The sequence below is a fragment of the Micropterus salmoides genome, unplaced genomic scaffold (assembly GCF_014851395.1).
Source record: "Micropterus salmoides isolate LMB-PRFRI ecotype aquatic unplaced genomic scaffold, ASM1485139v1 Ms_hic_scaffold_19, whole genome shotgun sequence".
NCBI classification, from domain to species: Eukaryota; Metazoa; Chordata; class Actinopteri; order Centrarchiformes; family Centrarchidae; genus Micropterus; species Micropterus salmoides.
The window spans coordinates 18,202,762-18,218,294 of NW_024041039.1; the positions used below are offsets into that span (position 1 = coordinate 18,202,762).

Genomic DNA, 15,533 nt, shown 5'->3' on the forward strand with positions numbered 1-15,533 from the left:
AACAATTTAACCTATAAAAATACATTAAATGTTATAAACGGATCATATTTGTATGTCAAATCCAGTCATTGTTGATGTGAAGTAGAAATAAAGTACAGTCCTTGAATATATTAATGTACTTTCCATCACTGATAGCACATGCATGTAACAAATGTCATATCTACTATTAGTGCGTTAAAGGTAAACCAACTTTTGATTTACCACGTGTAACTATCCAAAGACCTGGATCACATTTCTCAAGTTTTTGTGATGAGATAAAGTACTGAGAAACTAACTGTTCAGGGGAAAAACATCACAAAACATGAAGCAAGACCTTGAGGCTTACTAGAGGTACAAAAAATATTTTTAATTACAGTTTAAAAAAGAGAAATGTTCATTATGCTTAAAAGACATTTACTATACACCTCAGTATGATGGGGGAAATACAAACACATTACCATGGGTACAACTCGGTGGTCAGTCACAGCACCAGATATAAGCACCTAAAAGATTCTGAACATAAAAATGTTCAGTTTTCACATTAAGATGTTATTCTGCTCTATATTGTTGGAACTTCAACATAGTCCGAAAACTAACTTATCCCCTTCCAAAGCAACCCAACAAGTTTTGTAGCAGATCAATGTAAAGATACAGTATCCCTTCTAGGCAACACTTTGTAAGATCCGTAAATAATATGAACACACGTCATAAGTAAAATCATTACTGCACATTCCCTGAATGAAAAAAAGAACAGAAATCATGAATCACAATGTTTTTGTACTTAAGAGTTGACCAAGTCCATAAAGTAAAAAAAAAAAAAACAATAAGAAATTTAAAAACCAACGTCTTTTCACCTCCATTCAAACAATTAAAAATCAGGGCTTTACAGCATCTCCAGTGGCGGACATGTAGTGTTGTCTCGCAATAAAGTTATCTCCGTTCTGAGCTTTTCATTTTCCTTTAAAACAAAAGAAACGCACAAAGTTGATTGACATGATGTGGTAATGGAATTCACATGATCAAAGAGAATCATCCTTTGACGATAGCAGAAATTTTGGTTACCTCTTGAAGTTTGGTGTTGTCCTTTTTCAGCTTCACCAGATACTCAATCCTCTGTTTGTGGTTCTTATGCCCCACAAGTTTTCCGTTCTCCTCGGATAGCAGAACATTCTGCTTTCGGAGAACCTCGTTCTCCTGTAAAAACAGAAGATTTTTTGATTGGTCAAACAACTAAGAATTGAAAAGGCAACAAGTTTGATTATGGATCAATTGTTCATTTTTCAAGTAAAAAAAGTATCTGGTTCCAGCCTCTCCAGTGTGAGGATTTGCAGCTTCTCTTTGTTTTCATATTGTGTAAACGCAATCTCTTTAGGTTTTGTACTGTTGCTCAAATGCTGCAAGATATTCTAATACGCCTTTTTCACTGAAGACATTTTGCCATGTCACAGTAGGTGGTGTAAATAATGAAATTAATGATGGCTGAATTCCAATTAGCCAAAGTTGAACACAACATAACCCCAAAATGCTTTCTTTAATAAAAAGGTATCCTCATCCACTGAGTAGAGCTCCGACCTGGATTAGTTTCTCCTCATCCTGTATCCTGTGGTTCAGCTCTCGCAACTCTAGACAGCGGTTTCTCAGCTCGGTGGTCAGCTCCTGAACGCAGGTTTGAGACTGGGCCAACATCGACTCCTGCTCCTGCATCCTAATCCACAGCACAAAAACACAAACAAAAACAAAACAAAGACAGAGCTTGTGATTGTCAAGCATTAATAAAGGATCATAATAACATGTTATAACAAACCACTGATCAGTTTACTAAACCACAGGGGCTTACCTTTTTAGAGTGTCAGACAGCTTCTGCATGATTTTGCTCTGTTAATAAACGAGAGAGGAACAAATATTACATTAATTATTCAATAAAGAGAAAAAATAAAACCAGCAGATAAACAAAACAAACCTTCTCTGCCCTCTCCTCCTGTAGTTCTGCAAGCATTGACTGCTTGATGGCGTCATTCAACTCCTCACTGAAAATTATAAGAGAACATAATAAATTTTTCTTAAACCATCAGCAAAGGAGGATCAGGTATACAGGTGCTGGTCATATAATTAGAATATCATCAAAAAGTTGATTTATTTCAGTAGTTCCATTCAAAAAGTGAAACTTGTATAATGTATACATTCATTCCACACAGACTGATCTATTTCAAGTGTTCATTCCTTTTAATTTTGATGATTATAACTGACAACTAATGAAAACCCCAAAATTCTCAGAAAATTTGAATATTGTGAAAAGGTTCAATATTGAAGACACCTGGTGCCACACTCTAATCAGCTAATTAACTCAAAACACCTGCCAAGGCCTTTAAATGGTCTCTCAGTCTAGTTCTGTAGGCTACACAATCATGGGGAAGACTGCTGACTTGACAGCTGTCCAAAAGATGACCATTGACACCTTGCACAAGGAGGGCAAGACACAAAAGGTCATTGCTAAAGAGGCTGGCTGTTCACAGAGCTCTGTGTCCAAGCACATTAATAGAGAGGCAAAGGGAAGGAAAAGATGTGGTAGAAAAAAAGTATACAAGCAATAGGGATAACCGCACCCTGGAGAGGATTGTGAAACAAAACCCATTCAAAAATGTGGGGGAGATTCAAAAAGAGTGGACTGCAGCTGGAGTCAGTGCTTCAAGAACCACCACGCACAGACGTATGCAAGACATGGGTTTCAGCCACTCTTGAACAAGACACAGCGTCAGAAGCGTCTCGCCTGGGCTAAAGACAAAAAGGACTGGACTGCTGCTGAGTGGTCCAAAATGATGTTCTCTGATGAAAGTAAATTTTGCATTTCCTTTGGAAATCAAGGTCCCAGAGTCTGGAGGAAGAGAGGAGAGGCACAGAATCCACGTTGCTTGAAGTCCAGTGTAAAGTTGCCACAGTCAGTGATGGCCATCACTCAGCCATGTCATCTGCTGGTGTTGGTCCACTGTGTTCTCTGAGGTCCAAGGTCAACGCAGCCGTCTACCAGGAAGTTTTAGAGCACTTCATGCTTCCTGCTGCTGACCAACTTTATGGAAATGCAGATTTCATTTTCCAACAGGACTTGGCACCTGTACACAGTGCCAAAGCTACCAGTACCTGGTTTAAGGACCATGGTATCCCTGTTCTTAATTGGCCAGCAAACTCGCCTGACCTTAACCCTATAGGAAATCTATGGGGTATTGTGAAGAGGAAGATGCGATACGCCAGACCCAACAATGCAGAAGAGCTGAAGGCCACTATCAGAGCAACCTGGGCTCTCATAACACCTGAGCAGTGCCACAGACTGATCATTGCCATGCCACGCCGCATTGCTGCAGTAATTCAGGCAAAAGGAGCCCCAGCTAAGTATTGAGTGCTGTACATGCTCATACTTTTCATGTTCATACTTTTCAGTTGCCCAACATTTCTAAAAATCCTTTTTCTTAAGTAATATTCTAATTTTCAGAGATACTGAATTTGGGATTTTCATTAGTTGTCAGTTTTAATCATCACAATTAAATTAACTAAACATTTGAAATATATCAGTCTGTGTGTAATGAATGAATATAATATCCAAGTTTCACTTTTTGAATGGAATTACTGAAATAAATCAACTTTTTGATGATATTCTAATTATATGACCAGCACCTGTATATTAGTGCAGTGGATGGATGAATGACTGGATGAATATACTCAACGCGTTATTATTTCCATTCTGCCTCTGCTTGGTGTAAAACTGGTCAAGTAAAGCCTGGATCTCCATTCGGACCATCTCTTTCTCGGTCAGCTGCATCTGAACACAGTGAAATTACAAACAGAATACAGACAGACTTCAAAGCTAATTAAGAGCTTAAGATCGTTAGAACATGTCATATAAAAAATGATTCTTAATACAGTGATTTAACCTGAAATCTTTTAGTCTAGTCTAGAGTAGAAAAGAGAGACACTAAGCAGAAGAGTCTGCTATAAACCATAATAAATGAATATTTCAGTCCAATGATGAAAGGCTATAGATTAATTTAACTTTTACCTTAAGCCTTCGGATCTCCTCGTTCTTGGCAGCCCTCTCGGAGTTCAGCTCAGTTAAAAGAATCTCCATGGTCATCATAGAGGAGCGTCGATTCTCCAGCTCCCTCTCCTGGCTCTCCAGCACCTGGGTCAGGTCCCTGCTGAAGCTTCCTGGAGTGCAGGGCGTCTTAAGAAACAGACAAATAAAGAAATAACAAACAGATTCACACATGGTGCATTTCTCATTACAAATGAAACAAAAATAAATACAGAACAACAGGGAGAATAGAACAAATTAACCACAGACAAGTCTTACCCGAGGCATTGATTTAGGTGTGAATGTCGGCTCAACAAGGGGTTTGAGACTTCCATTTCTGATTGTTCTTTCAACAGCTTCTTGTTGTTGTTGCACCTGGTACAAAAGGAGAGTTTTGGTAATCAGTAGGGCTGTCCCTGACTAAGGATTTACATAGTTGAATCAGAATCGTCAAGTACTGCCCGTAGTCGATGGATAGTCGATTATTGAAAGTTTTATTCTTTTTCCATGTTTATTTACAGCATTAAACGTTGAAATATATATTGTAATAGGCTGTATATTAACTTATTGGGAGAAAACTGGTAGTTCTATGTAAAATCAGACGTTTAGCACCCCCATAACGCCAAAATGGCATGATCCTTGTTTCACTGCGAAGCTTCGACTGTGAGATTGACAGTCGAATCAGGCTCCGCCCATCAAAGCATTTATTGGGGGTCAGCCCTAGTAATCAGTTGTTTTGATAAGATGTTAACTTCTAGACTTTTTCCCCTCTTCCTGATTATTTGTTTGCTCTGTGTTGAGATGATAAAAATAAACTTTACCTTCTGCTGTAGATTCTGTATCATGACGTCCTTCTTTGCAGTTTGCTCCTGAGAAGCTCGGAGGAGGCTGTTCTGCTCATCTAAAACCTTAGTGAGTCTCTCAACCTCCTCAGTGGCATAAGCAACCTCCTCCTGCAGCACCTCAACCTGAAGACATACATTATGTGTATTAATAAATTAGGTAAAAAAAAATTTAAATCTACAACAACAACAAAAAAATCTATGAACAGAGGTGTTCAACAGGATCAAACGTACCTCTATTTTGTTGGATGCTACCCGTCTTTCTGTAGTTTCTTTCAGGTCACAGATTTCTGCCTGCATCTTTGAGTTTTGCTCTCTGATATCCTCCCTTTCGAGACAGGCAGCATTGTACTTGGCCTGCAAGAGCAATGACACTATTATTTTAAACATGCCCTGACTGATTGAAACATTACAACATATCTAGTATGAGGTGGTAGAGTAAAGGAAAAGGTAACTACAGCAAGCAATGAAGATATTTAAAACAAATGGGGTGAAATAGGAGGCAGAGTAAAGTACTGTGATGTCTTTGATGTCTTCAGACAGGTGGGTAATGGTCTGGTCCTTCTGGCTCAGCTCACAGCGTAGGTCTCTGGTTTGGTTAATCAGATCTAAAACAACATCCTGTCAAAATACACAGGTGGGATTCAGTGGGGTAGCAGACACACTGCAATAATATTTTGGGAGAAATACAAAATGTGAGAGAATTATACACGTCGGCTTACTTTGTCCTGTTCAATCTTCTGCTCCAAGCCTTTTATTGTTTCTTTGGCAGAGTTTAGAGTTTGCTCAACATCTACTATTTTGGAAGCCTTAACAACAAAAATCAGACAACCAGGTTTAGCCACTGAGCTGCAATAACTCTAATGTCAAATAGTTATAATTTTCAATCATGCATAATGTTCTTAAGACTGACCTGTTGCTGATTTTGTGCTGCCAGGTCTGATACTTGTTTCCTTAGCTGTGTATTCTGCTCCACAGTTTCAATAAGTTCCCTGAAAGCATACATCCAGGTCACTCATTTTATATATACATATATATTTGTTACTTTAAATGTTTCAAACTGTTTAAAACAACAAAAACAAACAAAAAAAAGAAAACATGGATGGCAAAACTCACTTTGATGTACTTTCTTTGTTTTCTCTTAACTGGGAGGTCAGGGTAGTTGTGCGCTCTTGCTCAGTCTGCAGAGAATTATTTAATTCCTATAAATATACAAGAATATAAAATTTAGAAAGTTAACAGATCACTGTGGAACCCCCTAAGGTTCACGGTGAGAATATTTTGCAGAACTACTTTGACTTCTCTTGCACACGCATGTTTTGCGTTACCTCCCAACACTTTTCTTTAAGGAAAAGACTTGCACCCATTAACACAAATGCCAAAAGGTTTGAGTCTGTTTGAGAGGTAATTCCACTTCTGGAGACTTCTCTCTTTCCTCAGTGAAACCCCTCCTCCACCAGCTCTTACAAAATCAAGTGGGCATCCTCTTTTTTGACTCGTAGGCCTTACTCTCTACATTTAGAATACTTCCATCTGTATCCTTGCAGTTGTCCTGAGTACAGGAACTGTTAAATGAAATCAAAAGCATCCTGCAGATCACCGTACTGCTTTCTTGTGGAGAGAATTTTTGACCTAAGAATTTGTTTTAGTTAAGTTTCGCTTACTACATAACCATGCCTTTAGAGCAGTAGTACTATATCAGCATAAATATTGCCCAGTTCAAAATAAATTAATTGAGCTGATCCATACCAGGGCATTGCACTGGGAGCAGCGAAGCAAAAGAAGACAAATAATTATTGCGAGGAAATGCAAAGTATTGTGAGGGAACTCAAAATTTATGGCAAGGTAAAGCACAAAACATTGTGAAGAAATGCAAAAGTAGTCCTCCAAAAATTCTCGCTGTGAACCAAACATAAAAATGGCCATATAAGTTTGATTGAGTTTGAGTCCACTAACCATGAGCTGTGCCTTCAGTTGATCAATCTCCTGCTGCCTGTCCTGCAGCTGCTGTCTTGCCTGATCAGCCTCAAACCTGGCCTCAGCTTGCAGCTGGTCAAATGAATCCTGCAGTGTCCGATGCTGCTCCAGAAGCTGCTCCCACTCCAGCCTGCAATGAAGACATGGTAGTTGTTGGTACATCAACACATCAGATTAGGAAGTCACAATGCAGAGGTATTAGACTTATGCATACTGGACTTTGTCAAGTTGGAGCTGTGTGCTGATCAGGTTGTTTGAGATCTGGCTCATCTCTCTCTGCTGCTTGCTCTGGCTATCTCTTAGCTCGTTCTTCACAGCGTCCAGCTCCTTATCGGAGGACTGCAGCACCAGGCGTAGATCCCGGATCTCACTCCTTAACACTGAAAGGAGGGGAAAGAAAGAGTCACTCATATCCCAATTCCATCTGACAGAAACCTCCAAGTTCAAAACCAGCAAAAGTCCAGGCGGGTGATTAGTCACAGGTCATCACAACACACAGGAGAAAGATCAGAGCCTTACCTTCTGCTGCTTGCTGTTCAGACTGAAGGCTCTGTTGCAGCTCACTGACCGTTACTTGGAGGCTAAGCTGATCTCTGTTCTTGTTAGCTCGCTCAGTAGAAAGTAGCTGAGAACAATTAGGAATAGTTAAGTTAAGAGCATCATGTTTGTCCAAATTTACCAAATAAAACATTTACATAACATACATTTCTATAAGACAACATTGTAAATGAGGAAATTATACTTCATCCTTGCGATCAGACTCTTGTGATAGCACAGTGATCTGTTCCTCAAGCTTTGCAATTTGCTGCAACAGCTTGCTGTTCTTCAGCTCCTCCTCATTCAGCTGTGTCTGGACACGACTAGCTTGCTCCTGATGATAAATTAGAGAAGGTATGAGCCAATCAGAGGACTTTGTGTTTTTTGCACACACATTTAAAAAAGGGATAATCCACAATGCCTTACCTGTAATTGACGTAGTTCCTCAGTCAAGGCCATTTCACTCATGTCTGAAGGAGGTTGCTCAGCCCAAATGTCGTCTGCATTACTGTCTGTCCCATTCAGGTGGTCTGGGCTAGAGAGAGGCACGAGACGGGACCGCAAGTTGTATGCTTTGGTGGGCGTGGTGAGAATCTGGTAGAATTGATATTTAAAGGATAAAAGGAATTATTTTCCACAATGTTTGTTAGAGAATTTGCATAATTATAATTTGCCTCACACTGATCTGCATTTCGAACATCCACTCACCTTTATAGTTTCAACGTGAATTCTGTTCAGCTCAGAGACCTCCTGGTTCTTGTAAGCGTGTGTGGCTTCCAAAATGTTTTCCAAATGCCAGTTGGACTTGTCAAGGTATCTTTTCTCAGACTCCAGCTGAGACATCTGTTTCCTAGAACACAAAGCACCATTCAAAAACTACATTAAGCTCTGCAAAAATGTACTTTATAAGCCTATAAAGACATTAAAAAAATGGCGTCTTTCATTAACATCCCAAAATGAATCCATATTATGATGAACAGAAAAAGGTAGCGTATTCTAGTGGTCTGAGTAAAAACTCCTTCTTCCTGAAGAAAGAAATCAGATAATTATCTAATGTAGACAAATAGTTAGTTGAAAAAGTCTAAAACACTATCAAATATATTGACCTGTGCAAGATATTGTTTTGACCCTTTTTCTTTTCAAATTATAAAACGGTATAAACTCCTTATCTATTTCCTTATTTCACTGTGCAGACAGCAACTATTGACACAACTTCTGTACACTGTGTGCTCACAAAGGTGTTCTACTATTTGGATATTATTGGATTCTATGATAGCATATACTTCTAGCTTTTGGAGGGGCTTGTTCCTAAACATCTGCTAAGCTTTTTTAATGCACATGTGAATATTGTATAATTAAGAGTAGGTTTATTCATTAAATAGCCTCCTTACTTGGTGATTTCTTTGTACTCCTCAAAGGCCTGCAGGGCGGCTGTGAGGTCAGACTGTTTCTGAAGCAGCTGAGCCTTCAGCCTCTCAGCTGTAGCGGCCAAGACAGTATCTGCAGCCACAGAGGTTGAAGAGGCTGCTGGAACTGTGGAGCAACATGAGTTTACTGAGATATATAATGTAATTTTAATTTTTAATAAATGATGAAGGTGATAATTATCTTACTCTCTGTGGGCCTTTCTGCCTCCATAGCCCTCTGGAAGGTCTCATCGAGCTCAGCAGCAACTTGAGTTGCAGCTTCTTCAGCTTCCACCACCGATTCAAGAGAGCGGAGTTGACGGTTCTCCTCTCTGAGACTGAAGTTTTCCGCTGCATATCGAGTCATCTTTGGGTGATGTTCAACCTAAAAGCGCAGTACACAGAAAATGGTGTTGAACAGATGCAACATTTGGGAATTTATGGCTATCATTTGCATCTTTAAGAGTAAGCAACTACACTGAACAAAATTATAAACGCAACACTTTTGTTTTTGCCCCCATTCATCATGAGCTGAACTCAAAGATCTAAGACTTTGTTTACGTACACAAAAGGCCTATTTCTCTCAAATATTGTTCACAAATCTGTGTTAGTGAGCACTTCTCCTTTGCCTCGATAATCCATCAACCTCACAGGTGTGCATATCAAGATGCTGATCAGCAGGTGTGCCTTAGGCTGGCCACAATAAAAGGCCACTCGAAAATGTGCAGTTTCACTGTACTGGGTGGGTCCGGGGTAGGGTTGGGCGATGTCTACAAAATTTCCATCGGACAATGTCTACAACCAGTCAGTATCAGTTGTGGCCACGATTTGCCTACACGCAGTGCAACACATAGATTTGATCAGGTTGTTGATTGTGTCCTGGAATGGAATGTTGGTCCACTCCTCTTCAATGGCTGTGCAAAGTTGCTGGAACACGCTGTCGTATACGTGCAAGACCTGGGATGTTACAAGCTTCCAGTAATTGTAATTGTACAGATCCTGCTGTAACATGTGGTGAAGATCGTTTTTTTTAACCTTATTTATTCAGGGGAGAGCTCTCTCCTCCCTCTCTTTTGCAGGAAGGCCCTCATCACATTCACACGGTTACACATTCACACCTGGAAGCCTGCCCAGTACAACCAGCCTGGTCTGCTGGCCACTAAGCAGCTCCACTGCTGTTGCTTATGGGCCTTGCTCAAGGGCACCTCAGTGGTGGTAAATGAGGGAGGGCAAGCTTGGTTTACTTTCCACACCCAGATTTTTACCCTGCTGGTCCGGGAATTGAACTAGCGACCTTCCAGTCTCTAACCTTTGGGCCACCACTGCCCCCGTGGTTGAATGGCACAACAATGGGCCTCAGGATCTCATCACGGTATCTTTGTGCATTCAAAATCCCATCAATAAAATGCACCTGTGTTTGTTGTCCATAACCCACGCCTGCCCATATCATAACTCCACCGCCACCATGGGCCACTCGATCCACAACATTGACATCCGCAAACCGCTCACCCACCCGACGCCATACACGCTGCCTGCCATCTGCCCTGTACAGTGAAAACCGGGATTCATTCGTGAAGAGAACACCTCTCCAAAGTGCCAGACACCATCAAATGTGAGCATTTGCCCACTCAAGTTGGTGACATCGACTAACTGCAGTCAGGTCAAGACCCCGATGAGGACAACGAGCATGCAGATGAGCTTTCCTGAGATGGTTCTTGACAGTTTGTGCAGAAATTCTTTGGTTATGCAAACCGATTGTTGTAGCAGCTGTCTGGGTGGCTGGTCTCAGATGATCTTGGAGGTGAAGATGCTGGATGTGGAGCTCCTGGGCTGGTGTGGTTACACGTGGTCTGCGGGTGTGAGGCCAGTTGGATGTACTGCCAAATTCTCTGAAACGCCTTTGGAGACGGCTTATGGTAGAGAAATTAACATTCAATTCACAGACAACAGCTCTGGTGGACATTCCTGCAGTCAGCGTGCCAATTGCACGCTCCCTCAAAACTTGGGACATCTTTGGCATTGTACCGTGTGATGGAACTGCACATTTTTTAGTGGCCTTTTATTGTGGCCAGCCTAAGGCACACCTGTGCAATACCCTTGCTGTCTGATCAGCTTCCTGATATGCCACATCTGTGAGGTTGATGGATTATCTCGGCAAAGGAGAAGTGCTCACTAACACAGATTTTGACAGATTTGTGAACAATATTTGAGAGAAATAGGCCTTTTGTGTACATAGAGAAAGTCTTAGATCTTTGAGTTCAGCTCATGATGAATGGCGGCAAAAACAAAAGTTTTTAATTTTTTTATAATTTTGTTCTTTAGAGGAAATAAATTATGTCATTAGAATTGTCTGCAGCAACTTCAGCGTCATATGTTTTGGACATATGAACTATACAACATCCACACTAGATCCACACAGACATATACAGACATTTAGACATCAGCAGTAAGTTAATAAGTGCTCAAAAGGTATTTTATTTTGTACCTGATCTCTCAAGATCTTTATCTCTTCTTTCAGCTGGTCAATCAGAGCCTGAGACTCCTTGTCTGACAGTAAGCCATCTCCTGTCTTCAATTTTTTCTCAAGGCGAAGGATGTGGTCCTCTCGAAACCTGACAATCATTCGGCTGGAATGGATGAATTTGTCTTTCTGCGTCAAGGCCTCCTCAAGCTGAGTCACTTTCTCGAGCAGCACCTGAGTGTAGTCAACCATTAGTGTATGTTTCCCTGTGCAAACATTATTTCACCACAGCAGCAGCATCATCATTTCCACAACGGCATGACCAAGCCAAAAAAAAAAAAAAAAACATAAAACATTTCCCATACCCTCTTCTCCTCCTCTCGCTTCCTCCACAGACGAACAGCTGCCATAAACTTTGCTTTATATGAGACATCGTGTTGAATTTCTATGGGTGGACCTGATGAGAAGAGCGGATTTACACTTTACGTAGCAGCAAACATTTCTTTAAAACATGTAACTTTGCTGTAATACAGTAACCCAAGGTTCTGTGTTTAATACATTAATGTTTTTTAATGTGTGGGTGTTAAGGTTAACATATGTTCGGTCCATGTATTGTTACCCATTGCAAGTTCAGGTCCTCCTGGCGCTATATCTCTCCCATAGTGCACTGCCTGAGAAGCCAGTGCCTGTGCAAGCTGCTCCTTCAGCTTCTTCATCTCAGCTTGTAACTGCCTCACATTTCCCTGTGTGTCTTCATTGACAATGGCCTGGCAAAGCAGAATAATTGCACAGGGATGAAAAGTGCTCTAACTTTTAAATCACTAGAACTTGGTTAAGTCAAGGCTGTCTTAATAGATTATATGGTTGAGTTTGACAGATACCTTATTCTTGATCAACTTAGCTCTTTGGGCGAACTGCAAGGTGGATAGAGTTTCTCCAAAACACTTTGAACCGGGGTGTACATTGGCTATGATGTAAGTCTTTGCATTTCCTCCAAGAGAGTCCTGAAATAAAAATGACATTGTTACAGTGCTTAATTCCTATAGAAATTATATTAGCGCAATCACATCTTTGAATGTAATATTACAAGTGTTATACCAAAGCAAAAAGAACTGATATGAATGAATGTGAAGCAAAATTCAATACTTCAAGTGTACGAGACTGATCCTGCTTCTTGTTAAAGCTGGGGTAGGCAACTTATTTCAGAAACACATAACTTAAAACTCTCACTGAAGTCGGAAGAATGACTTCAACTCGGGATGTGAGACCATCCGAGGAGCACGTGAAGACAGCATCACTGGACATGAAAATGTGTTTCGGGGGAGTGGCTTTGGAGGAAGGCCTCAAGGGAGGGGTGGGATTTTACTTTCAAAATCTAGCCGTCTCTTCATAGTTTCTCCAAATTTACCTACCCCAGCTTTAATTTAAACCAACTCACATCCCACACAACCAGTATTTGTTCAAAGAGTTCATACACGGGTTGAATGTGAGTTATATAATCTCTTCCCAAGACAAACATCCATGGCGGTTTCAGTTGACAGAACTGCAACATGAAAATGTGTATTTTATGTAATAATTACATTTAAGTAATTTACAAATGTTTCACATGAAAACAAACCACCTAATTCCACTGAAGAACTCCACACTGATACAAAGCAACACACTCCCCCTTCAAAGCCACACCTAGGATGTATTTTGCATTTAAAAACAGTCACCCTTAGTAAGAAGGTGAGTTTAGAATCCCTGTAGCAGATGTGGCGGTTCTTCCCATTGGACACATCAACCAGTGCCATGATCACCTGACCAAGACACATGAGGGAGCGATTGATACTGCTGGCCTCCTGAAAGAGAAGCAATGCATACAACAACTGTTAGCAACAGCAAAAATAATAAATGTACCTTAGTATGAGACTGAATTCATGTACGAAGCTTCACCTTGAGTCTGGAGCCTTCTGTGTGTGTGTCTTTCTGCCTCTCAGACCCTGCCAGATCTACCAGGTTCAACTGAGACATTCGGATGTTCACCACTTCATTTATGGACTCTTTGGACTCCAAAGTCATAGTGAACACTGCATGAGATCTGGAAGACTCGCGGTTCATGGAGGTGGAGGCCACTCGTCGGTTACGCCAGCCCATTGACAACACCTATGCATAGAATGTGATTACCAGTCTGTAATAATTTGACATTGCTTAATAAAGAAAAATGTGCACGCACACACACACTTTTTACATTATGATAGAATAGGAACACAAGTGTTACGATCTATCATAGTACAATAACCTTCTATGACACAAAAAGTATTCAAGTAAAAGGCCTCAAAGTATTTATACCTGGTAGGCTTCAGCAGCTGAGTTGACAAACTTCTCGACAGCTCCCTCAACAAATACACCTTTCTTGATGTTCTCCCTGAGGAAAAGGCTGGCTGAGGCTGTGTCCAGAAGGTCATAGATTTGTTCATTGTATATCTCAATAAATGAACATTTGCAAAGGAAACTCTTGGACTTGGCAGACTTTAAAGGAAAAAGAACAAAAGACCAGATTCATGAGAAAACAAATATGAAATATTGGTATACAAGACTTTCATGTTTACGAAATGTTACAGCTCACCCTTTCCACTTCTCTGTTGATGAGAAAAAACAGGTACTCAAAACTTCGAGGAATAACCCCCCTTAGTTCATCTGTGAAGTTGTCCAACTCAGATGGTCCTAGAGAGAGAGAGAATAAATTTGTCACTGCAATTATTCTATTGCTGGATCTTAAACAATTTGTAGTACACAATATAATCAACATATTGAAATCTTACCAAGCATGGTGAATGTTTTCCCTGAGCCAGTTTGCCCACTGCAGAAGCAAGAGAGGGATCCAATTAGGAAATTAATGGGCATTTCACAAGAAGCACAAAGCAGAGCGATCATGCCTTAAAATACTGAAAATGTTGTACTGTACCTAAACAACATAAAGACCACTTACTAGGCAAATATTGTCCCATTGTATCCATTCATGCAAGACTCAACAATATTCTTGGCCACAATGGAGAAAACAGAATCCTGTTAAAGAATGACAGATAAAGATTATGCACACCGACCAGGACCAACATTATGAGTCATAAAGTCTACATCCCACACTGACAAACGAGGTCACTATTAAGTCACTCAAGTTAGTTTAACCCATGTCACTGGTACGTTGACAATACAATAACCATGTGCTCCCAACCTGAGATATATCCATGTCAGCAACATGATCATAGGTGAAGGTCCGTGGTTCTGGTTTTGAAAGCAGACGGATGGTGTTGGGGGAGGTGACTGTGAGACACAGATGTTGATCTCCATCTGTGGTCAGCCCAGTACCCTGGGTCAGAGGTCGCACTCGCACAAAAACTTTGATGGAGTCGCTATCACTGCTGTAGCACCAGGAATAAAATGAAAAACATTAACACTTGTAAATCATGCAGGTAATTGTTTTTACTAATGTTGCAGCTACTCATTAACTTTGAAGGACATGGAAATGTTTATTCCACTGTGTGAAGAGAATGTATCCTCAGTCCAAACAGAAAGACTAGCCCAACAGTCAAACCCACAATCACTTAGGAAGAAAAAAGTATCCACACACAGATAACTTCCTGTACATATTTGGTTTTCGTTTTTTTTTTGGATGAAGTAAGCAAAGTGACCTAAAGTTACTACATTACCTGGGAGCAAGCTGGGATGAATCGGCGGGTCCTGTCAACAAAATTACAAGATTAACATTTATTTAACGTTAGCCGATAGTTTGACTTCCTAAAGCTAAACGTTATAAACACTAGTATCGTTAGTCAGTAAACACAGCGTTAATATAACTGCGCGTTTAAAACGGTCAAGATAGTAACGTTAAAGAGTTGGTAAGTCATGTTAGCTGACTCCGACTAACTTAGGTTAAATACATAGACTGTATGTAAAAAGATTAAATAGCTTACCAAAAAACAGTGAATGTTGATTAAATGTAGCTGTCTGTGGCATGGTGACAGCACATTAGTTTGTTAACCAAACACATATGAATTTAGTGCGTTACCTTTTCCACTGGGATTCATTGTTCACAAATGTTTGACGTTTTGAGGTAAAATGTACTTTGTTTCACAGCAGACGAAAAAAGGACGACACTGTTTACATCTTCCAAATTGGCGGGCAGGTCTCCCCGTCGTCGTCGTCGTCTTCTTCTTCTCTTCATCCTATTCTTGTTCTCGTTCTTCTTCGTTTAATACCGGACCACAGACCACAGCCGCCACCTACTG

The 15,533-nt window shown here is 40.5% G+C and overlaps 1 protein-coding gene across 1 annotated transcript; it reads right to left on the reverse strand.

Moving 5' to 3' along the window:
• Positions 1-376: 376 nt before the first annotated feature.
• kif15 (kinesin family member 15) lies at positions 377-15,472 on the reverse strand. The gene is made up of 35 exons (XM_038728890.1): positions 15,314-15,472; positions 14,955-14,985; positions 14,480-14,666; positions 14,237-14,313; positions 14,070-14,107; positions 13,874-13,971; positions 13,597-13,776; positions 13,201-13,410; positions 12,981-13,106; positions 12,147-12,269; positions 11,885-12,032; positions 11,631-11,722; positions 11,290-11,499; positions 9,012-9,189; positions 8,790-8,931; positions 8,107-8,248; positions 7,825-7,992; positions 7,604-7,732; positions 7,381-7,486; positions 7,076-7,241; positions 6,841-6,991; positions 6,001-6,086; positions 5,798-5,876; positions 5,607-5,693; positions 5,401-5,505; positions 5,119-5,241; positions 4,864-5,010; positions 4,322-4,417; positions 4,028-4,192; positions 3,696-3,790; positions 1,940-2,006; positions 1,817-1,854; positions 1,552-1,684; positions 1,042-1,173; positions 377-937 (listed from the first exon to the last, which is right to left on the reverse strand). Exons 1-35 carry the CDS (start codon positions 15,330-15,332, stop codon positions 863-865), a joined length of 4,149 nt encoding a protein of 1,382 aa, XP_038584818.1. The 5' UTR covers positions 15,333-15,472; the 3' UTR covers positions 377-862.
• Between the last annotated feature and the right edge of the window lie 61 nt (positions 15,473-15,533).

Bases quoted from the DNA above. Each gene is read 5' to 3' on its own strand.
- kif15 (XM_038728890.1), bottom strand. The intron at 8,249-8,789 runs GTAAGGAGGCTA...TTTGTGTTCTAG, and splicing joins GAGTACAAAGAAATCACCAA to GAAACAGATGTCTCAGCTGG. The intron at 4,193-4,321 runs GTAAGACTTGTC...CTGTTTCTTAAG, and splicing joins CACCTAAATCAATGCCTCGG to ACGCCCTGCACTCCAGGAAG.